The 24,373-nt window shown below is 44.1% G+C and overlaps 3 protein-coding genes across 7 annotated transcripts; 1 reads left to right on the forward strand and 2 right to left on the reverse strand.

Moving 5' to 3' along the window:
• Positions 1-946: 946 nt before the first annotated feature.
• Positions 947-8,579, reverse strand: LSM11 (LSM11, U7 small nuclear RNA associated). The gene is made up of 4 exons (XM_066560330.1): positions 8,168-8,579; positions 4,141-4,280; positions 3,309-3,392; positions 947-1,818 (listed from the first exon to the last, which is right to left on the reverse strand). The coding sequence occupies exons 1-4, from the start codon at positions 8,577-8,579 to the stop codon at positions 1,447-1,449; spliced, it is 1,008 nt and encodes a 335-aa protein (XP_066416427.1). The 3' UTR covers positions 947-1,446.
• Positions 8,580-11,034: 2,455 nt separating this feature from the next.
• On the reverse strand, positions 11,035-15,674 carry THG1L (tRNA-histidine guanylyltransferase 1 like). 5 transcript variants are annotated; one of them, XM_066560347.1, is made up of 6 exons: positions 15,499-15,674; positions 14,520-14,696; positions 13,878-14,047; positions 13,095-13,183; positions 12,381-12,488; positions 11,035-11,807 (listed from the first exon to the last, which is right to left on the reverse strand). In XM_066560347.1, the coding sequence occupies exons 1-6, from the start codon at positions 15,672-15,674 to the stop codon at positions 11,646-11,648; spliced, it is 882 nt and encodes a 293-aa protein (XP_066416444.1). In that variant the 3' UTR covers positions 11,035-11,645. The 5 variants fall into 5 exon arrangements, with proteins under 5 accessions (XP_066416444.1, XP_066416445.1, XP_066416446.1 ...); XM_066560348.1 differs by lacking the exon at positions 14,520-14,696 and having other exon boundaries at positions 15,499-15,670; XM_066560349.1 differs by lacking the exon at positions 14,520-14,696 and having other exon boundaries at positions 13,878-14,043; positions 15,499-15,593.
• Positions 15,675-16,066: 392 nt separating this feature from the next.
• SOX30 (SRY-box transcription factor 30) lies at positions 16,067-23,394 on the forward strand. The gene is made up of 5 exons (XM_066560177.1): positions 16,067-16,673; positions 17,820-18,059; positions 19,304-19,477; positions 20,605-21,082; positions 22,958-23,394. Exons 1-5 carry the CDS (start codon positions 16,067-16,069, stop codon positions 23,325-23,327), a joined length of 1,869 nt encoding a protein of 622 aa, XP_066416274.1. The 3' UTR covers positions 23,328-23,394.
• Positions 23,395-24,373: the final 979 nt, after the last annotated feature.

The following is a 24,373-nucleotide window of genomic DNA, read 5'->3' on the forward strand; positions in this document are numbered from 1 at the left end:
TTTCTGTGATTCACCCAAACACCAGACATATCCCTAACGACCAAGCAAGCAGAATGCTGCATCTGCAGCAACAGAAATCCATGTCACCCACAGTACAGCCACTCAGTTTGAGAACTCAGGGCATCTATATGCAATGTCAGTCCTGCTACAAAGCAATTTCCCAACTTCAGCTTAAACACACAGAGCTGCTGCAAAGCACAAGGCAGTTGGGATGAATACAGAATAGCAGCATGAAATCTCTTTTGACAACAAAAGGAACAGGCTACATAATGGAACAGCTTCATTTACCCTCAAACTTCTGCAGGTAGGTTTTTTGGAAAGCAGTTTATACCTGAAGAACCCTGGTCTGAGCTGCAATAATTCAACAGCCTTGCTAAAATGAAACACTGATGAGTTGAGTTTTTTTGACTTCTATAATTCAGAACCTTTTCAGGCACATCTCCAAAGCTCAACTGGAATTAGATGATGCATCCCTCACATGGACAGGAAAGACCCATGAAGATTCCTGCTCCATGAGAGCTGCTGGAGACACAGCAGCTCTGGTTTCAATACAGGGAGCCTGAAAGGTGTTTAAATACAGGACAGGTGTGCTCAGCACAAACACACCTGAGAAAAACCCAATCTTTGCCAGCTTCACTCTTACACTAAGTACCAAGTGGGCGAAATATAAAAGGATAATTTTCCATCCTCACCCACAATAAACTCCAAACAGGGAGGTCTCTGAGTCAGCTACATCATCTGCTTGCTGGTGACACAGGGCCAAAGCACAGCATTACAAAGAGAGCCTAAGCTTTGATACTGGAAACAATTTACAGTCCTGCCATCACCCACATTAAAAGAATACTTTACAATTAAGAGGTTTTCTATCACACAGAGCATTACAGAGCTAACTATGGCAAAGAGGCCAGTAGCCATCAGCAGGATGTGACTCCACTGTTTTATAAACTATTTCAAAATGACTGTCAGAATTATATCTGGAAAAGAGGACATCCATGTAACAGCAGCAGATAAACTGTTGGTTTCATTAGCAATTTCCCCTTGATGTTACTAAGAATGTGCAAAAGAGCATTTCTGATTTATTGCAGGTCCAGATCTTATCCTTAAATGTGTGCCACAAGTAGTTCCTGTAACAGTACACCAAAATTCTCTTACAACCCTCTCCCTTTATCTTCTTTTTAAGAAACAGTGGGATCTGTGCTTAACTCCCTCATATCACAGAAACAACTGTGTTGCTGACCTTCTCCTAAGACCCCCAACAATGATCTAAGGAGGCTGCTTTGGCATCAAGCCCAGGATGCTCAAGTTACAATTCATTCCCCTGCCTTGAGGTGGCAATGGGAAACCAGCCACGGTACCATTCTACTCAATGACAACTCTAAATAGCAATGGGAGCTGCAGCAGCAAGTCATGCTATCAAATAAATACTCTGCCAAAGGCTCAGCCAAGTCAATGTGCTAAATGGACAAGCAAGACATTCTCTCCTCGAATAAAGATCTGGTTTATGTGGCGGGTGAACACCTGCTGGTAATCCACCTTGGGCCGCCTCCTCCGGCGGGACCGGCTCCTCGCTTGGGCCCCCTCGGGGTGGGCAGTCCTGCTGCCCACATCAGCTTCACTTCTGTCACCTGGAGTCTTCTTCTCTCCAGCTCTGCTCAAGTGTTTCTGCCTCTCACGCTCCTCTTCTGCTCTCCCTCGTCCAGATCCAGCCTTCAAACTCAGCACCTGAGAGTCATTTGTCAAGGCCAGCTCCTTTGAGACAGTCTTTGAGTCAGCTCCCTTCTTCCCCGAGGATTCCTGCAGCTTGAGTCTGTCAAACAGCTGCAAAAGGACAGTTGTGTCTATGACCACACTCATAAAACAAGACAGGCCACTTGTTCCACACTTCTACATTGTATTTTCATGTACAATCCCAAAGCAGCTCATAAGACACAGTGACAAATCTCCACCAGCAATAAAGGCCGTGTTTGCTTACCAAAGTCAAACAGTGACAGAAGATGAATGAGCCTCTTGCATAGTCATGACTGTCTTAATGTGAGCACCAAGGAATTTAATTTCAGGAGCAACACTGCTGTGTGGTAGCCTTTAACTTTGGTCAGGAGAAACAGAGATACCAAGTTGCTCCGACAGCTCACTTTTCTTTTAATATTGTCAGACAGTTTTAGAGAGATTTTCATCCTTGTATCATGAATCCCTAAACAAGGGGTCTCTATTAGCAGAATCTGTACACTGAAAAATGGAGGGATCTTTTGTGTTCCCCCAAACAAACTAAAAGATGATGTGTGGGTATTCAGGGAGGTGAGCAGATCACAAACAACAGAAAAATAATAAAAGCTACAGCAGCAGACCCAAAGCACTGTATGAACTCATTAATCTAAGAACACACGGTGCTGAAACTGGAAAAGAAATTGCTTTTGCTCTGGCAGCAGACAAGCTTTTATGAAATAATGAAAAATGAGATTTTTGGTTAGCCTCTCTCTTCCCAGCAACAGGGTGGAAAGCCAATGGCTGTGAGAGTGAGCTAAAGGAACAATGACAACTTGATTATTTTTAACTAATCTTTAAAAGAAGGAAGGGTGGGATCTACCAGAAAACAGATTTAAATGGCAGGAATTTGAAAGCAAACTCCTCACAATGAAACATTTTAAATGTTTTTGTGATGCTTCTCTGATGTTCAAAAGGCCTGGAGCTGTTGCCATTCAATGGGCACTGCCCTGTCACATTTCTTTTCCCTTCATTGTTCAGAAGTTCATCTATCATCTCTTCAGTTGTCATCGTGGTAAACAACTCTATTTGCAGCTGGATCCTAGAGAGTGGAGAGCTTTGGAGATCTTGGGCTCCACAGTACCCAGACTGGAAGCTCAAGTGACCAAAGAGCTGTGTTGTTTCTGTGGCTGCAGGCACAGACTGTGCCATGAGGAATTCAGTAGCAGAGGGATGCTCTGCCACATTCCCTGGCAAGACAAACATGGACCTGATCAGTCCATGGTGCAAAAAACACACAACAAATCCCACATCAAAACCCACAGAGTGAGCTTCTAGAAGTTCAGCATGCTACATTAAGCAGTGGCAACAATTCTGATCTGATTCTAAAGTGGAGCTTTAGGAACACTGGACTACTAAAGTATTTTCAGATAGATCAGAAAACATTTTGGGGATTTTTTTGCTCAGTTCATGTTATTTTAGAGTCATCTGTAATAAAAGGAGGTAAAATATTTCAAATGTAAACATGGGTTCCAAATCAACGCTCCCCTTTTATTACTTTAAAAAAGGAGATCCTAATAAGAAAGAAAGCAGCAGATGTCACCTACTCGGGTCAGTGAGAGCTGAGGTTCTGCATAGAAGGCTTTGCCCATTACTGGTTTCCTGTAAGTCTCATCCACATCTGTCAGGGCCTAAAAAAGATAAAAGAAACAGAAAGATTGAAATTAAAATAAAACATGAAGCAGCTTTGGACCAGCTTTGTGTCAAAGCATTATGAAATTATGTTCTGAGAGAATATCCATCCCAGGAACATGCTGTGCTTTGGAGCTGGTTTGTTAATCATCTAAATTGTACTGAAGTATAAAAGCAGCAGCAAAGTTCATTCTGCATTATTTGCAAAATCTCTGTGATTCTTGCCTGCAAAATCCTTCCCTCCTCCCCACTTCCAAACTTTTCACACCTCCAGACTCACGAATATTTAATAGCTGCTTTTCCATCTACTGTCTTTAAGATCTTCACAAGGTAGAAAACAGGGAAAAGCTTTTGTCACTGGCAGCTCAGTGATGTCAGTGAGAGAAAACACAGAAGCACCCACCACTATAAAAAGACTGGGTTTTGCAGAGAAAGAAAACTCTGGAAGCTTCCAATATTCCTCATATTCCACCTTCCTGTGTTCTTATACAAAACTCTGAAGATGTTGGGAACCCTTCAAAGCTTCTCTCTCACTAAAACCTCTCTAAGATGGTTGGGCACCTCCCAGATGTACCAATCCAACACCAAGTACCACTTGTGCCTGAAACCCAGCACTTGGTAGCAGAGCAAATTTTGTGAACCACAAAACCACATTAACCTTCCCCATATGTCATTTGCTCAAACCTGATGCAAATTTCAATTTTTCAATATAACAAGTTATAAATCAAGGGCTGGAACAATAATTACCATATTCCAGAATTTGTCAAATGCAACCAAAAAGCCTGTGCAGACTCCACGAAGGCCCTTGAAAGTGCGGATGTGGACGTTAATTCTGACACCATCCCGGACACAGCGATGGAGCTCCCCCAGTGGGCTGCCTTCATGGACTAGAACAGAAAGAGAACATCACCAAAATACACAGAACCACAGAACACAATTGTAGAACAGCCTGGAATGATTGATTGGAATGATTGATTAAAAATCATCTTCTTTCAACTCCCTCCCACAGGCAGAAACAGCTTCCACTAGACCAAGGTTGCTCAGAGCCACACCCAGCCTGGCCTTGAACTGTGGCTGCTTCCAGGGTTGGGGCAGCCACAGCTTCTCTGGACAATCTGTGCCAGGGCCTCACCACTCCCACAGCCAGGAATTTCTCTCTAATATCTAATCTAAACCTACTTTTTTTTTCAGTTTGAAGCTACTCCCACTTTTCCTGTCACTATGTATTTTTGTAAAAATTCTCTCTTCAGTATCTATCTAAAAACCATGTAGAAATCCACTCTATGTACAAGTATGACAGAGCTTGGCACAACACTTGTATTCTCAACAATAGCAATGAAGAAGCCCCAAGCACTGTAGCACACTGTGGTTGCCATTACCAGACCACCAAAACTCTTCTTACAATGGGGAGAGCCAAGACCAGAAAATATGAAGGTTTTGCTTTACATAGCCCACAGCCAAATCAGCCTTGGCTGAAAATCTTTTTGCTACATTTCAAAAACATGCCAAGTAATCCAAACTGTAAATAAAAGTGGTTGAGAGGGAATAGAAAGCTCACAGGGGCAGAGTTAGTTCCACAGAAAAGACAAATGCCTGGTTAAGGCTACCTCAGATTAGTTATGAGTTGTGAATAAAGAACTGTAGCAGATTTGTTCCTTTTCTTTACAAGGGGATCTCTGAAACAATGAATGACCAAAATCCTTCAACTTACTAAACTGGACCAGTTTAAACTGATGAAAATGCATTGTTTCAGTTAAGATTTCAGCAGCCAGATGAACATCCATCAAAGTCCTACAAGCCTCTGGCAAGGAAATAAAATCGCTCTAAGGAGCAGCCAGCAATTAAACCATGCTAAAGCCCAGGACAATAATGCTTTAACCAGAGCAAAAGTGAAGGAATTCAGTAAAACATACAGCTTGCCTGGCTCACACAAGCCTTGTCTTCACACCAGAAATCTTTGCAAGTGTAATTTATCTAGAGGGGTAGATATTATTTACAACTTCCACCCATGCCTTGGTACCCACTTGCTGTACAATTCCTACTAGGAGTCAGAAAAAGACTTGGTCTAAAATCTCACATGGTTCTCCACATTAATAAAACATGGGAGCCAGAGATGACCTCTCACCTTGTGCTTTATGGACTGTACATTCAAGGTTTGATTTGCACACCAGAAATTGCTTCCTGTGAGTGTAAAGTGACTGTGTAAAACAGCTGATCTGCAGGACTGGGCTGCAGGCTAATTCATGGCCACAGCAGGGAAATCTAAATCACTTTCCTCTGAATTAACCTAATCACATTTATTTTTTGAGATCCATTGTCTTCTTGCCAGCCCTCTCCAGCTGGATAACTGCAGGAAATTGGTTTCACACAGAGCATAAGCGGTCTCAGCACCTCCCAGCCTTGCTTAGGGGGTCTTTCCCTGAGCCTCTGTGTCTCCTTCAGCTGAGCTGATAACAAACATGTTCTGGATTGACAGATCCATCACAGGAACCACAGATGACCCCATCACAATATCAAATTAATGCTTCCAATCAGAAAACAGTATTTTTTCTAACCAACCCTGAGAACTTACATAATAATTTAAAATCCAGACTTAATTTTAGATTTTAAGTACCAATATTCCATTTTAAGTAGGAACTCTATCTACATCTAACCCTTATTTTCAACTATGCCTCTGTCTCTCATCACCCAGGAAAACACTACAGAGCTCCACCAAATCTACACTCTACCCACTTTTCCTTCTGTGTAAGGTTCTGGCTCCTCCATGGCAAACTTCCAGCTTCATCTGAGCAAAAGGGCAGAACACATCATCCAGAAACCCTTCAACAACCTGATATTCTCAGAAAAAATAAAACCAGCAAAGCAAGGCATTTATTTTTGGAACACACCTCCTCTGCAAGCAGCAAGGGCTATAATGAGCAGGCTCTGCACACAACTAAATCTGCCAATGCTTTCTCTGTTGTTAGGGGCCAGCATGAACAATGTTTCAACAGGCAGGGAAAAAAGTTACCAAGTTGGTTCTCAAAATCCAACCCTTACCTGGATAAAATAAGCACATGCTTAATAGCAGGACTCTGAAAAATTACTCCAAAACTACTATAAGCAGAGGGCAAGCACCCCAAAAAGGTGAAAATAAAGATCTAAAGTCTGGTTAAGTTCAAGTCTTTGTCCTCAAGGCAGACTCTATTAAGAGGCAAGATTAGAAAAACCTCAAGAGAAAAGCTGAAAAAACTCAAAACACGTCAAACACCTTTCCACCTGCCCTGCACATGAATTCTCTGCCCCTTGGTGCATGCAAAGTGATGATAAATAACTCCTCCTGAAGTGATCCACACAGTCCAAGTTCCAAACACCTGTGGTGCAGACATCCCCCAGTTACAGGGAAAGCACACAACTTTGGCTATAAATCACTCACAAAACACCCCAGGCTGCTGAACAGCACTTTCTGTATCAGTTGTGCCAGTCTTCTTTGAAGGCCAGACATGGATGTGTGGATATTAAGTATGTGTTATTAATTGTTCTTAATTTTTACAGTGGTTTTTTTTTTCTCAATTTTCATCACCAGTGCAAATACTGAGATATTTTTAATTAAGATCTGAAATCAACATTTAAGGTCAGTTTTCTGGAAATCCTGGGCCAACAGAACCTCTGCATTTGTGCAGAACACTAAGTGTAATACTTAAGATCATGCAGCATCTATAGCATTGTGATTTAGTGTCTCAGCAAGTAAAAGGTTTTGCCTTGGGCATTCAAAATCAAACATTTTGGGCTTTGCCTTTTTAGAAAAAAGGTAAAAATTAAGGTGATGGTGCAAAGATAATCTGATTCCAAAATGAACCCCAGTATTTTTAATTAAGTGCCTAAAGTTACATCTCACCTGACAGCAATGCCACTTGATTCTTGGTGTGGGGGCACAAGTAGCACCTCTTCATGTTTAGGGGATGTTTACCCTGACTGCACACAGAACATTTTTACAAGAAATATGTATCATCATCACAGCTGATGAATTTAAATTTACATCACAGCTGTCTCTCACCTCAATCCACTGCTCTGCCATCCTGTTATCAGAAATGCCAGTATTTCTGCCTGCAGGATGTTTGGTTAGCAACCAAGCAACAGCAGTGTGTTACAGACTTTCCCTGTGGTTATGGTTTAACTACACCCTGGACTAGTCCAAACATGGCTTAAAATAGTACTTTTGAGAATATAGCAGTGTCTCATCCTTTTTCTCCTTAAAACCAAGAGGATGTAAGTAATTCACCAATTAACAGAGCAGAACATCACCACAACAAAGTCAGTGTCATCTCTGCGTGAGCAGCTCTGTGAAATGCTGTCCCTCATTCCTGCACACCATTTCAGAGAATCACGGAATGGTCTCAGTTGGGAAAAACCTAAAAGCCCATCTTGTTCAAATCCCCCCACCACCTGCAGGGACACCTTCCACTATCCCAGGGTGCTCCAAGCCCCATCCAAACCGGCCTTGGACACTTCCAGGGATGGGGCAGCCACAGCTTCTCTGAGCAACCTGCGCCAGCGCCTCTGCAGCGCCTCTGCACCCCAGTGTCATTTCCCATCAAAATAGATCATTCACCCCCCACACCCCACTGTCACCCAACCGCTTCCGCCAGCCATCGCTCCCTCCTCACCCCCAAACTCCACCGCAACTCCGCGCCGGCCCAGCCCAGCCCAGCATGGGCCCTCACACCCTTCGCCTCCCCTCAGCCCCGGCTCCCTGCGCCCGCCCAGCCCGGGGCCGCGCTGCCCGCGCCCTTACGGGGCATCCTGGTGAGGACATTGCGCGGTGCCCGCCGCCGCCGCCTCGCCGTTCCGCCTTCAGCCGCCTCCTGCTCGGGGTCCGCGTTCACCATGAGGCTGCGGAGGCGCTGGATGCGCTCGGGGTCGGGAGCGGGCGGGCCCCGGCGGGACGCGCGGGCGGCGGGGGCACCGCGGCTGGCGGAGGCACCGCGGCGGCCGTGCGGGCGGCGCAGGCCGCGCTGGAAGCTCTCGTACTCGGCGAGGTTGTTGAAGCAGGGCGCGGCGGGGAAGGGCAGCGGCGTGCGCGGCGAGTAGAGCGCCAACAGCGGGTCGAAGCGGCTGGAGCTCACATCCAGGCGGCCAGGGCTGGGCGAGCGGCGGCGGGAGCCCCGCGGCTCCGCGCTCGCCGCGCCCGCCTCGTCCTCCTCCATGCCGGGCTGCGGCCGGCCGCACCGCCCAGGGCCGCCGCCAGGGGGCGCTGCCGCTCAACGCCCCGGGCCTGAGGGCGGAGCGGCCGCCGTGGGCGGGAGGGAGCCGGAGGGAGCCGTGAGGGAGCGCCGGGAGCAGGGACACCTCCCTGCTGCACCCGGCACCGGAGAGCGTCCAGCAAAGGCCGCAATGATGGTGAAGGGTCTGGAGCATCTCTCTTTTATAAGAGACACTGCAGGAGCTGGGCCTGCTTAGCCGAAAAGACTCAAAGAAGGGTATCAAAAGGATGGTGCCGAACTCTTAACGGTGACTTGCCGAGGAGCAGTGCACACAAACAAAACCACAAGAAATTTCACCTCAAAATGAGGAAGAACTTCTTCATGTTGAGGGTGGCAGAGCACTGGAACAGCTGCCTGGGCGTGGAGTGTCCCTCTCTGGAGGCATCCCAGACCCACCTGAACACGTTCCTGGATAACCTGCTCCAGGTGTCCCACTCTGGCAGGCTGCTTCGGCTGGATGATCTCCAGAAGTCCCTTCCAACCCTGACAAATCTGTGATTATTTGCAGTTATCTCCCACTGGTGCAACCCTCCCCCTGCAGCCCACTCTGGGGACCATCCCTGGATGGGGCACCAAACTCCCCCGGCCCAGGCCATGAAATCCACCTGGGCAACTGGCAGTTGCAATGTAATTTGCACTTTAATGCACAAAAGGATACACAGGGCAGAGTAATTTCACTGAGGAACAGCAAGGAAAGGCTTTTTATAGGTTTTACTATAATGATTCACCATCTCCATTAATGTTTCATAATGGGTTCCCGTACCTTTAATGCTTCTTGTTACGGCAATACATCAGCCACAGGTTGTTCACCTGTTTCAGAGAAACACCTCTTTCTTCACTGGGTCACAGTACAGGACTCCTGCAGCTACAGAAATACCCATGTGTTGTGTGTGCCACCAACACCAGGCTGCTGCTGGAGCCATTTATCTTAATATAAATTAAAGGGCATGGTTGTACAGATAATCCTGATCTTGGTTCCAAAGTCTGCATCCATATGTGAACAGCTATGTTGACTTGTTACATATTATTATTGTAAGAATGAGTTAATTAAAAAACACCATGACCTAATACAGACCTGTTTTTTATATACACACACAATGTACATACATAAAGGTACTGCAGGACGTATCAGGCAGCCATAATATATAAAATAAAAAACGTATATTATACTTTCCAAACATAAATCATGGCTGCCAAATTATTTTTTAATCTTTCATTTGTTACTAGGCTGAGTAAATCCAGCTGTTACCAGTTCTGGAACAGCTGCTTTGTATTTAATGTCCAAAGTCAGGCACCAAGCAGTAACATGGAATTTCAAAGTCAGGTAAATTGCATTTATGTTAGAAGATAAAAAAATCAACAAAGTTCTTAGGAACAAATAACTGGTGCAATTATTCATTCTGAGTCATTAGCTGACCATCAAGCCACACCCTCTTCCTAGGAATCATGTAGCCCATTCTACAAACTGAAAACAAAATACATTCTGTCATTGCAAGTACTTAATCAGTACAGAGAAGTAGGGGGGAAGTCCTGTGCTATTATAAACTCACAGACTCATTGCCTAATCTCAGGAAGAACTCACAAAATTGAAGTTTACTGGCACCTGGTCAGGGTTCTTTTTGAAAAAAAAAAAAAAAAACACGAAAACCACATTGCCTTAAATGTGTAAGTTCTTCTGCAGGAAGAGGAAACAGAGTAGGCTGATAAGAGAATTCACAGGAATCTAACTCAGTTCTGTGACCAGTACACACTTGATTCTTTCTTTCTATTTTTTATGGCCAGTCCCAACTGCTGCCCATGTCTGTGCTGCCCAGTTATTGTTCAGCATGTTTTTACAACCAGCTTGGTTAGAAGCAGTAATAGCCATATAAACACCTATCATTAAAACTGTATTTCTACACTAAAATAGGTTATTTCCCTCAAATTCCAGTTACACTGGGACAAACCTCTGTCCATTAGCAGAAATATTTCTGCTCTGAGAGGTCAATTTTGACAAAGGGTCTTAAGTGACAGTTAAACCAGAACAGAACTGTGCATGGAGCAGACAACACACACTCCTCCCTTCCCTCTAACAAACATGGATTGGCAGCACTGCTGTCTGTGTCATTCCCAGGGAAATCAGAAAGCAGCAGCAGAAATTGTTGTTGGCTCCTTCTTTGCAGGCACCTGGAATATTTTGCTATGTTGTGCTGTAATTTTTTTTAAATATGCTGTGTTGTGCATAATAGGAGACAGGTGAATTCCAGGCCATGGAATATGAGGGAAGACATCTATCCATGTCCTAGCAGAATTCCAACCTGTGCAATATCTTTATTATTAACTTCAGTGCTTGGAACTGTCACCAGTTACTAGTTCAAATCCCAGGAATGAGAAAGGCCACATAATAAAACACAGCAGGGAAGGTACTATTATTTCTATTTTTTAAAAGTATAAAAGTCCTGTACATTTGACAAATACTTTTAAAATCAAGCACAGAAAACTCTTGGGCTACTCCATTGCATTTCAGTAAGAATCAGACATCAGGCAGGTGAACTGTCACTCATCTGACTCAACATACCAGCCTTGAAATTTAATACTAAATCCCAAATGAAGTATTCTGGTCCATCTCAGCTGAAAACAAAAACTAATAATTTTCTGTTCAAATATTCGGGCTTTTTTATAGTTCAGCACTACAGTAAAATACCTCATTGGTTAAATGCTATAGAAATACAGGAAATTTCTACATACTTTTTTTACAAATACACATGTACAAGGCAGGAACAGTCCTTAATTCATGATGAGTTCTTAACATTCAAAATATAGTATGATTTTAGCATTCCATATGGGCATATCCTTGTATGTCAGACAGCACCAGTATCTTCTTCTTTTTAGGCAGCACCAGTGCTGAACCCATTGTAGTTGCTGAAAAGGGTTCCAGGTCAAACTCTGCCAGCCACCATTCGTACTCCTCACTTGCCAACAACCCAAGCAGAGCAGAATGTAAACTACCAGTTATGCTCATCAGAGACATCAACTATCCTCAGCCAGAATCTCAGGATATTCCTCCCAGAACTGGTCCCCAATGATGTCACAGTGCAGGGGGACAACTTTAGTCTTAGTCCGGGTCACTTCCACTTCTTTTTCTTCTTCTTCCTTTGGCAGTTTTATTTTCTTAGTGGTAACTTCATTAATCTGAAAATACAGTTGACACATTAGCAGATATAAAAGGCTCCAGAGTGGATTCAAAAATTCTAATAAAAAAGAATTTAATAAAAAAACACAGGACAGGAATTTCTCCCACTAAATCAATGATGCAATCATAGAATAATGAATATTTCCAAGTTACCTTAAAACAGAAAAGCACTAAACCAACTATGAGCTGAGCCACTTTATTGAACAGAAATTTGTAAATCCTTTGCCATGGATATACTTAGGACCTAATCCTGGGAAGGGCCTGGCCCCAGTGATACAACATTGTCATCTGCTGATACATGTTTCATCTCAGTGGTCATAATTTGTATCGAAGCCAGACTGCAGAGACTGGTTTTTATATTATGCTCATAGAAACAGCTTTTAAAAACATCTCCAAAACAATGAGTCATCTTACACACAATTACATGGCAAATATAGTTAATTTTAAGACATATTTATTCCTAGACATACACTGGAGATACATGTGGTGCTCTTACAGTGCAGTCTGTCTGCCACAGTGTAACTATTTAAAATATCAGCCCAAAGCAAGTGGCAATAGGGTTTTTTTTTTACCTTCTGCCATATTAGGACAGTTCCTTTTCTATACATCAAAGGTTCATTGTTGTAGTTGATGTTGAATTCAGAAAATAAGATTTCATTCTTATCTCCAGCCAAAGTTCCCTGAGAGGAAAGGAAAAGAAAAATACTCTTGAAGAAAACAAACAAATTGTTTTTCTAGGATAGAGGAGGGGTCAATACTAGAAGCAAGACAGACATTTGTAAAGGTTTTTCACCTTTAAGTCACAAGGTTAAATCGCTTCTCTCAACAGAAGAATTAACTCCAACTGCCAAATGAGTATTAAAACTGAGAGGGTTCTTATTACATTTTCAAGACAAATGAAAGACAGTCAACAGATTCCAGAAGAAAACAGGAATAATCTGCTAAAGTCTGTACAAGGAGACAAAAACACGACAGAAGGGACTGGCAATGAACAGAACCTGAATTCTGCCACTATTCCTCTTGGTTTTGGATGCTGAACATTTTATGACATTTCTAAGTCTTCTGAAATTGTTAACTAAGAACGTAAACCCTGCTAATAATTGACCAAAATTACATTATTTGCTAGTGGTATTAATACCTGCACAACTGAAGAAGTTGTTGATTACACCCACAAAATTATTACAGTAAGAACAGACAAGCCAGGTCTGCTGGGCAGGCAAGACACTTTGCAAATCTTATGATTTAATTTTTAGCTGTAAAAACCCACGACTTCTGCAGACTCTTACCCGGAGCCTCTCCTGTGCTTGCACTGGTGTCAAACCACCTCGCTGCACAAGCATCCAGAACACTGTATTATAAAGGTTATTAATATGGCCTAGAGAAAACAGAGAAATTAGTGTGAGGATGGTTATTTACCAAATCTGAGTGACAACTTAGGAAAAAACAGCTTTACCTCCAGAGCTGTATCCAAGAAACAGCCAAGAGTAATGGGGAATTAATAGAATCAGTTTCTAAAGAAGATACAATGTTTACAATACATTTTAAGGTACTGCATATCATGACTAGAAGACAAATTTCATAAGTGAAAAGGGCACAGCAGAGGCTGAAGGTGTTTATGTATGATATAAATTATTTTCATTTGACATTAGGGACTAGGTATTGACAAAGATCTAGAGACAAATCCAGTGGTCTGTTCTAACATGGAATATTCAGCACTTTTGATTACAACCTGCTGTGAATTTGAATATTCATATCTCTTCATTAAAGAATACCTTGGCTAAGCCAACTCTGAACGTCAAAATTAATTTATTAATTCTATTAGCAGTTCTAATATTTCTTGTGCTGAATTCACTCTCAGGATGCAATAAATTTAGTTGCAGCCTGAGGTCTCCAAATTTCAGCCAGTACCTATACAAACCCCAGGACAAGTGTAATATTATTGAAAACTACCACCTTACCTGCTGTTCTTTCACTGACAACTGTATATACAAACACACTGGCAGAAAAGACATTTCTGGTCAGAGAAATTAACTCAACTGCACAAATCTCTCTTTTCTAGGGACACTCACAATCTGCTTGCCTCCAGCTGAGGTAGTCCTTCAGATTCTGGTTGCTGGGATACAACACAATCCGTCCATCAAATCCTGGTGGGTACAGAAGCTGCTGGTCCTTAAAGTAATCCTTCCAATAGAACACGTAACTTGAGGAAAACTGGGAGACCACATGAGTCATGAACTTACTTGCAAACACAGAACAAGAGAAAAAAAAAGAAATATATGAGCATCATTATATATCTGTGCTTATCTGAGGTATCAGTAGTGATAACTCTAGTGGAAAGCAGCATTTTTTAAATAATGGCCAAACAGATGAGGAATGGCACAGAGACTTTTGAACAACAGAGGCAATGAGAATTGTAGCTTTCTTAAATTGTAACTTTCTTTAATTGTAATTTTCTTAAAAGGATGGCTATTTATAATGTATTGATTGTTTATATAATAAGTTGTTTATACAACTTTTTTACAAGCTCTGTATTATTGAACATATTTTCCTGATAGATCACATGTAAAGTATCCACATTAAAAACTTGAACTGACTGCAGTGTAAGCACCAGCCCTCCTCCTAACCTCTGTGTGTAGGTATAGGCAAATCTGAAGAAGAATTGTAAAGAGATATTAAAAACAAGTTCACTTCAGTATCAAAGCAGCTGTTACCTTGCTCTTCTTTTAAACCACCTGCTCTTCTTTTTGAAAACAAAACTATATTCATCACTCTGTCCATAAGCAATAGCAATATCCTCCAGTTCTTGCATCACTGTCTGGGCACATTTGGTCATCAGGTGCAGAGCACGGTCATCATTTGGCTTTTTGAATTCATGCTGCTCAGAAAATCTTCAAAGCAAAAATGGCTGCATAAGAGTCTCTTTAAAAGGTACTAAAAATGCTAACACATTCATTTTCCTCACGTTTGCTTTATATGAATATTGATTTCCAGTATCCTCTCAATACTGACAAAAGAATTCTCTCCAGGTCTGAAAAGCAGGAACATAAATCCTCGTTATCCACTCTGGATAAGCCATTCTCTTTCCCACCAGTATCTGACCCTAACCAGTCTTTTAAAACAGCTGGTTTATGTATTTTAACTGGAAATTGATAACAAATACGACCTTCTGTAAACTCCCTTTCTCACAGGGTGTCTTTAATATTCAGTCCAATAAGGGCAACATTATCAATAAACTTGTTAAAACTCAAGAGCTTTACCAAAACCAGAGATAATATCCCAGCAAAAACCTGCGTTATCTACCAGCCGCGGGAACTGTGCCCCATTTAAGCCGAGGGAAGGCAAATGCCACACAGACACTGACTCCAAACATCAGTACACATCCCATCCCCGGATAGCAGCTGCTGTCCCTCCCCATCACACTCGAGGCACTGGAACCATTTCCCTACTCTGCCCATTCCCTACCACCGGCTCTGAAGTAACCCGTGAAAACAAAATCCCGGGGGAATTCTGTGCCCTGGAGAGGCCGAGTGGGGGACACGAGCATCTCTAACCCCGCACCTGCAGGGCTCATACAGGCCGGACAGGAACAGCCCAGCACAAGCGGGCACCACGCAGGACCCCGCTCTCTGCGCAGCGCTCTCAGCCCGCACCCGCGGGGTCCCCGCAGCGCCCGCCCGGCCCTGCCCGCACCTGTGGAAGTTGCGGCCGTCCAGCCGCACCACGATCCAGCAGTTGGGCAGGACCGTGTCGTCCGCCTCGAAGTCCCGCACGTACTCGAACTTGCTCTTGGCCATGGCGAGGCCGCTCGGGGAGCCCGGAGCGCAGCCGGCAGCGATGGCCGCGGCCGCCCGGCAGCAGCGCAGCATGCCTGGCGCGGAAGCGGAAGGAGCGGCGCCCAGCCCAGCCCTTGTGGGCGGCCCGGAGCGGCGCTCGGCGGTGCCGGCGGAGGGCGGGCGGAGCCGGCGGGCGGAGCGCGGGGCGGCTCCGGCAACGGCGCCCGTGGCGGCTGCGGGGCGCGGAGCCGGGGGCCCGTGCGCCCCGCTCCGAGCGCGCCGAGCAACGAGCACGGGATGGGCGGTCGGGGCGGCCCCACCGGTGGGCGCGGGACGGGGGGACAGCGCGACCGAGCCGGCGGGGCTGGGGCTCGGTGCGCGCCCCGCGGTTGGTGCGGGATGCGGGTTCGGTGCGCGCCGGCGGCGCGGGGCCGCGGGGAGCGTTGGCGCAACGGTGGCGGCGGCCGAGGAGCGGCGGCGGAGCGATGGAGCGCAGGGTCAGGCACTGCCGCTTCCGCGCCCGGGCGAGCCCCGCCTCGCCCCCCAGGCACAGGGAGGTCATGGGGCCCCTCGGAGGGCTGCGCGCCCAGGTGCAGGAGCACCCGAGCCGGCCCGGGCACAGCGAAGGAGCGGCGAAGAAGAGCAGGTGCATCCCGGCTCCGGCGGCGGTTGAGGAAGAGCCCCGGAGTGCTGTCAGGAGAGAAAGGGACCAGGAAAGGGGCAGCGGTGACCGCCAGAACGAGGAGAAGGTCCTGGAGCAAACGGGGAATAAGTCCTGGAGAAGATCTGCCGTCCAAACGGAGCGACCCAACGTGACCTTCGAGGCCCGCCCAGTGAAGGCGGAGAAGAGCGATGCCCGGGCTGGATCCCTGTGCGAGCTTGGGAACCCTGCTCAAGATCAGAATACCCCGGTCTTGTTTCAGTCCTTACCTCCCAGGTCCCACGTACAGCTCCAAGGCCCTCTTTCCTCGCAGCTGGTGCATGTGACTCCAGTGCCGGTAAAACAAGTGCCAGTCCAATTGCAGCCTCTACTGCAGCGGCCAAAGATTGAAACAAAAAACGTTCCCCTCACAGTCCTGCCCTCGGATTCAGGTATTATGGTCAGAGATCTTGCAGGGTACTGCTTATCAGGCAGGAGAACATAAGGGGAAAGGTCATGTTAGAAAACCATTCCTTTGCAAAGGCTGGGTTTAGCACAACTCTTGCACAGTGTAAGACACAAAAGCACAGGAGCAGAGTTCTGACATGGTTTGTTACAATCAAGGCAATTTTGTCACATTCCTCCCTTTCTGCATGAAACCCCTTAGGACAGTGTTCAGAATTACACTAAGTTGTGATTCCAGTTTTAAGGTCAGGAATCTGCTTGATTTTTAAAGCTATATAGTAGTCCTGTATCTCTCTGAAAAACTCTGTTAAATGAAGAGCCTTTTGAAGCATCTGTATTAGAAGCTTTTTTTTTTAATATCTAGACATTCAAAATTAATTACTTAAGTAAGGTCTTAAAGACTTTTCCCCTTTATTGGTGATGTGAAAGAGTTAATTTTTAAACATTTTCCAGGAGGAAATTGCTTGCTCAGGGATCAGTTTTAAGGGGCCTGTGGATTCATCATGTTGCCAGCTCAATTTAAATGCTGCCCGTGTTTACAAAGAGCCAAAGCCAGGTATCATGTAACAATCATTTGGGAACACATGTTCCTCCAACAAAACGAGTGTCCAAATCCAAAAAAAGAAAAAAATATTTATATCTCAAAACAAACAACTCAACAAAACCCAAGCAGAAACCCAAAACAGCAACAGCCACAGTTGAGAAGGCAGGGACTGCACAGGTGTGGGACTAAGCAGCCTCCCCATCCTTAGTCCTAGTCCCTCCATCCTTAGGGCTTTGGTTACATAGTTCTGGTGGTGATAATAAATTTGTGGTGGTATGGTCTGTGCTATACATAGTTTATAAATTCATAAGAAAACAAGCCAACTAAAATCCAAACTAGTGTGTTAGCAGGCCCTGTTTCTTTCTTTTTTTTTTTTTTTTTTTTTTAATTATATGTAACAAAAGCCAGGTAACTGATTCCTTGTGCAGTGACTCAGCAAAGGGCAGTGGAGGATTTTGTAGGAACTGCTCTCCAAACGTGCACTGAGTTTCATCTGTTCCAAAGCTCTGGTGATGCTGTGGGTGTGATACTGAGTGTGACCTGCTGTATCCCCTGGAAGGTTTTGATCTTTCCCTCTCTTATTGCTCAGGGATGCCAGACACTCCCTTCAGCAAGACCAAAAGTGGCCGTGTGAAGCGTCCCATGAACGCATTCATGGTGTGGGCCCGGATCCACAGGGCTGCTGTGGCCAAAGCCAACCCAGGGGCCAACAACGCAGAGATCAGCGTCCAGCTCGGCCTGGAGTGGAGCAAACTCACTGAGGAGCAGAAGCAGCCCTATTATGAGGAAGCTAACAAAATAAAACTGAGGCACAGGGAGGAATTTCCTGGTAAGCATCTTAGTTATTTACCCGAATGCTTTAGAAGTGCAGGGCTTTCTGGAAAATCGATCTCTTGTATTGTGGCAATCAACAGAGATAGAAAAAAAATACAGATATTTCAAGTACATAATCCTTCTGTGTGCTTGAAACGATGAATTTTTTAAAGCATCCAAAATGCTGGTGCTTAGAACACTGCAGCTACAGCAGCTTTTTTGAATGCTTTAATAGTCTAATGGCCAGAGAATGAGTTTGTGTGGCCTGCTGCATCAGTTTCCTTGCTCCAGAAACAGCTGCCCAGGTGGCCTGTAGTGACACATGTGTCCATTTCTTAAAAGCAGGAAAGGGAAATGTCTCAGGAAGCACAAACAGCATTGTATTCTGTGGGATTCTTCAAAATGGTGACTTGAGGTTCTTACATAATTGTGTGGAAAATGTTTCACAGCCTTTAGTCAAGTGTTAAAATTTGTACCCTTAACCATTTCATTTATCCAGAAGATAACAATGTAAAACACTTCTAAAAAGCTGTTGAGATACCAGGTGTTGTGATCCTTTCTCTCTCTGTTGTCATAATGCTGCTTGTTCATGATGCTGCCTAATCTGTCATAAAGAAAAGAGCATCACTCTCCCTCTCTCCTTGCATCTTAAAAAAAAAAAAAGGTGTTTCTTTAAAGTTGCATTAAGAGTTAACCTGTGTAAGAAACCAAACAGCTCAGTGTAAATTCATGATATATTCTTATGTCTGTTAGTGTTTGGTAATGTTGTCAGGCAAAGGCAAACCTGCTTTTCCACAATCTATCCAGGGTTCCCAGTAGATCATATTTTCTGTTATTTCTGTTCTCAGATTTACGTGAGACTTAAGGGGTAAAGAAACCATGAGGAAAGACCACATTTTGAGTAGCCATGTTTTTCCTCCACACTGAATGCCCACAGTGCAGTGACTGTCATGTTCTCCTTAATGTGATTTCCTCAGCTGGGCCACATCTCTCCCCAGTATTTGGTAGTTTTTTGTCTCACGAGCTGCTACTACTTGGTAACTTCTAAACAATACACAAATATTTCTATTTCATTTCCATCTCTAGTAAAATTCCCCATTTCCAGCTCACCAAAACAAGTGGAGCATTGCCATTGCCTAAAGGAGCAGCTTTTGGACTTGTCTTATCAGATCCTTCAGAATTGCAGATAAGATAACTTTAGATAAATAATGAAACTATCCAAAATATTGGATGTCTGCATCTTTTCTTCATCTCTGACAGGTTGGGTTTATCAGCCAAACAGAAAGAAGTGTTCTCCACCACCTGGCTCTGCTGCATTTTCGGGCACTTCCCAGAGTACCATCACTACAAATCCAGCTGGCACCCTTCCCTTCTCATCACCTACTTACTCTTTTGTCAACTCCAGTGTTAAGAACAGTATTGGACGTCCAGTCTGTGAGTTTTCAGTAGTGAATTATTTTAAGAATTCAGAAATTACCTGTTCCAGTAGTGACAGGGAAAGGGGGAATAGCTTCAAACTGAAAGAGAGTAGGTTTAGATTAGATGTTGGGAAGAAACTTTGCTGTGAGTGTGGTGAGGCCCTGGCACAGGTTGTCCAGAGGAGGTGTGATTATTTACCAACACTTCTTTTCTGCTTAAGATGTTAAGCTACAGCTGCTTCTTTCCTTCATTTGGTCTCCACCTCACAGATACCCTGGAAGGATCCTTCTTTTTTACAAAAAGTCCACACTGGCAGTGAAATAGTGTGAGAGCCCCCAGACCAGTATAAGAGCTGATCTGCATATTCCTTAGAGAAAGAGTTTTGGCTCTGTCAGTGCATGGATATGGATTTCAACAGCAAATAGCTCAGATCCAGGCAATGGCATTTTCCTCTTTAAGCATTCTGCAAAGGGCTGCTTTCTTTTCAATGAGACAAGAAAATGAAATGCCTGATTATGATGTGTGGTAATACTTGGAGATATTAAAACAAAAGAATACTCAGCTTTGTTCTGATGAAGTTCTGAGTTAGTGATGTTTGAAATTTCTTATGCAATGTGTTTTGAAATCTTTTCCTATGAAGGCAGCCCTGTTGATGAAGTGTGACTTGAGAGTGTACATTGAAGTTTGTGCTCTGCAAAACATTTCAAAGTAAAATTGTCTAGTGTGTACATTCATTGATGAAATAAGGAAACATATTGGAGATTAGAGTGGTTTAGGCTCCTGAGCACACAGATTTGTTATAAATTTGGCTCATTTCATGTCAGTAGACTTGTGAGGTCTTCTGACATGAAGGCACACTCCAACCCATTGTGGGGCCTTACTAGGACAAGACAGAGCCTGACCAGAGCAGTGGACCCACATCAGCCACTTCCTTCCTCCTGTGGGTTTCTGTGCAATGCAGCTTTAGTGTGTGGGCTCCAAACCCATCTCTCAGAATGGTGTCACATTAGATGTATGACGTGAGTTACTGGGAAATTTCAGGGGGAATTATTCTGACAGTACCCAGAAATGCTGTGGTTTGCTGTGATGCTGTTTATCAGAACTCTGTTCATGTCTGACAAGTAACTGTTTTGTGTTTGAAGGTGAGTCTCCCGCCATCCGTCTGCCGGCTTCTTCCATCCCGCACGCTGTGCCCATGACCCTTTTCCAGACCACGGCTGCAAGCACCACATCAGTGGCTGTTGCAGTTCCAACCCTGCCCCTGCGCCCTGTAGTTTCATCACAGCACTTTGCTGAGCCTGCTCAGACAGAAGCTTTTGTATCACCTGGGCTCAATTTCTCCCTGAGGAGACCTGCACCCGTTTTCGCTGAGAGCTTCAGCAACAGAAACCCGAGTAACATCAGCAGCACTAGTGGCAGGTTTTCTGTCTCTAACAGTGAGATGCCAGGGATTTCTGTTTTTCCTAGAGGCATAGCTCTTCCCCAGGCTACCCCTTTTATTCCCTCACCTGCCTATGTGTCTGCTCCCATTGGACAACCAGCCAGTTTGTTTGGAGGAACTCCTCAGTTTCCATTTTGCCACCCTTCCTTTATACCTGGACCTCGATGTTTCCCCTCAAGGTAATGAAACCGTTTCAATACCAGTAAGAAAAAAATGCTGAAAGGCAGAGAATGTTTTGACTTGCAGACAGCAGGTGGAGCATTGAGAGGGAAAGGAGCTCTTACCTTCCTGTAGCTGCTGTGGGCTGGAACCCCCTGGCCTCAGCCTGCTTGTAATACGTGCCCAGTTACTGAAAGCTCCACAGAATTATTGCAATTGTAATTGGCACTCCCAAGGCCATGGAAAACAGAAGTATCTTCTTTCCACTTTATGGGTCTAAGTGCAGTTGATTTCAGCAGAAGAGCATTAGGTAGAGATAATGTAAATATAGTTTGAAAGCGGCCAGATAGAATTGAAGTGGGTCTGTCCTGGAGGTGTCTCCTGGGTACACTATGATTGCCATAACTGTTCATATTTCTGAAACCCGGCCTGGTGGGAAGTGTCTGCAGAATTCCTGTGTAAGTAGTAATTCCTAGTTCTTCCTTTTCAGTCAGAGGTCCCCTAATCAAAGAATTTCCAGGCTAACACGTGGTGTCCTGTGGGTGTTTGTGGGCTGAGCATGCACAGAAAGCACCAGTGCCCTGGTGCAGGTGGCAGCTCAAACACCAGGCATCTGATGCTTATTCTCTACAGGGCATCATTTTGCTTTAATGACTGTGCAGTAGCAAACCTTACAAATTATTACAATTATCAGACTTAAATTTTGTCTGTTTATGCACTGTTATTCTCACTAGCAGCAGCAACCAGTATGTTCCTGTGGCAATGAGACCACCTGCTCTTTAATTAGGGCTAATGATGACCCATCAAACTCAACAACTTCATGAGCTGACAAGTGCAATACAAGACATTTCTATTTTTGAGGTCCTTTAAGGAAACACAGAACACATATTCCCAAAATTGCTAAAAATGATTTTTGCTCAGCCCTTGGTGTCTGAAATGAGATGGTTTTGTGAGGCCTCTGAGAGAGAAGAGTTCTTGTAGCATAAAAGACTGTTCTGGTTTCACACATTAATGGACTTCTGAAGTCCATTAATGCCAGCTTTGCTAATGCCAGAGTCTTTCTAATACAGTGATTTATGAGTTCTCTGTCCTATAAACTCATTTCTTGCATACGAGAGTCATGATTTCTGAACTGAAAGTGCAGATGTATGCACTAAAAATTTAAATATTAGATTGGAATGATGATTAGTCCCCTTGAAACCTCAAGAGATATTGTATCAATGTCTTTACAATGCCTGCACTGTGGAGCTCTATTACTTCTTTACATATTTTTGTTTTCTTCACAATATAGCAAATTTCTCTAGAACACTGTTAATTACAATCCCTGTGTCTTTCTGCATCAGAATAAAAATTCAGGCATCTGCCACTGGAGGAATACAGTTCCATTTGACATCATAACTTCCTGCAATTTACCATGTGGTTACTTTTTAAAAATTTATTACTGTGCATTCTTTAAATATTAACATTGACAACCACATATTGGGCACAAGGACTCCCTGTCCTGTTTGATAACAGTGTAATATTTGTAATTTGAAAATTACAAATAAGAGTGCTTTACCCCAGGTCCGTCACAAATTTTGGCATACAGAAATTACACAAAATGACTTTTGATGCTTTTTAAAATTAATCTGAGTGTGTTGGTTAACTCACTGCATGCTGGTTTATCTATGGTATTATTTGATTGATAAGTACAGTGGGATTTATGTTTATTCTCAGAGCAACCTGGTGTGTGCTGAACTACTGAACTACTCTTGTTATGGCCCTAGTGCTGAAATTAGGCATGTTTTTAAATTTGTGTGTTTTAAAAAATGGGATAAGCTGAGTAGCACAGAACACCAGTGCCGTTGTGCAGCCCTGCATTTCTGGAAGCCAACCCTGAATCTCTTCCCTTGCAGCACATTCCCACTCAGAGCTCCGTTTGGCTACGGGAATTTCTCCAGCTCAGTGCCTCAGTGCTTTGGCTTTTATGAGGAGAGGAACCAGAGGCAGGAGGTGATATTTTCCACTCTGGATGAAGACTATCGCTTCAGGGCATACTCAGAGGAGAGGCTCTGTGAGAACCAGCGTGTCTGTGGGAGCCCTGAGGTCGTGTCCTGTCAGAGCACCTGCAGCGAGGAGCAAGTTCTGAGCCCCCTGCCACAGCTGGACGTGGAAGTGGTAGAGGAGGTTTTGCCATCCCCCCCATCTACTCCCTCCAGCACTTACATTGTCAATGTAACTGACAGTGATGAGGAAGAGGAAGTAAAGTTTTTTCAAGTATTGTAATTTTTAAAACTTATTATAATCCAGAGAGATATTATAGAATGGGAAATAAATGTTTTCCTCAACACCACCTTTTCAGTCAGTGTGTTCAATGGGAAAACCAGGTGGCTTTAGTATGCACAGGTCATTTTGAAGAGCCTGATGGGCTGTTTGTATAAGAGGAAAGTCTTATAAATAGCAGAAAATGCCAGTTCATTTCTAAATTCTCACTGAAAGCTGATCTGCCGTGCAGGAATGCATGTGGCCAAATGCACAAATTCCTCCTCAAATATGTTTCAGGGTATAAAACAGCTGTTTGTGAGATTATTCTCTAGATTTAACTTCCCTCTTCTCCCATCTTTCTTTTTATACCCTGTGGAGTAGGATATCAGACATATTTCAATGCACCAGAATCTAGAATGGTACATAACTGTTGTGATTTATTCTACCAAGCCCAGAAAAAGGGAAGACTGGTTTAACATATCCTGGACATGCTAATGGGAAGCTACAAGTGAGAGTGATCCCTTCTTCCCTCCCAGCTAGAGCTGGTGTCCTGCTGTGGTGGTTTGGGATTGTGTCTGCAGCTCTGTGTCACTGCAGCCAGCCCTCAGCTGAGCTCTCTTGAAGGCTCTCCTGTCTTGTCTATAACAGAAGTGAAAGTTACACAAACAACCCACTCAAACCTGGCTTCCTCTGCATCATCCCTCAGCATGTCTGGCAGCTCTGCAGCTGGGAAAATGTGATAGAAGAGGTTTTTAGTTCCCATTTCTAGATGATTTTCAGCTCACCCACAAACTTTCCCATAGTGTAGATTCCTGAAGTGCCAAGTATCTGTGCTGCTACTTCTCCTCCTGAAATGTGGGAAGTGGTCAGTGTGGGCAGGGCCAGTGCCTTGGAGGCTGTGTGCCCTCCTGCAAGCTTTCATGGCAGTGCAGAGGGTAATTGGGACATAAGAGGGACGTGTTCTACTCTCTGATAATTATTTTCCTCCTTATTGTTTACCTTAATCTAAACAAAAAATCACCTTGTGTTCTTGAAAAACAGATGATGACTTTCTGTACAAAGTTTGT

Source organism: Molothrus aeneus, chromosome 15, assembly GCF_037042795.1.
Source record: "Molothrus aeneus isolate 106 chromosome 15, BPBGC_Maene_1.0, whole genome shotgun sequence".
Classification (NCBI taxonomy): Eukaryota; Metazoa; Chordata; class Aves; order Passeriformes; family Icteridae; genus Molothrus; species Molothrus aeneus.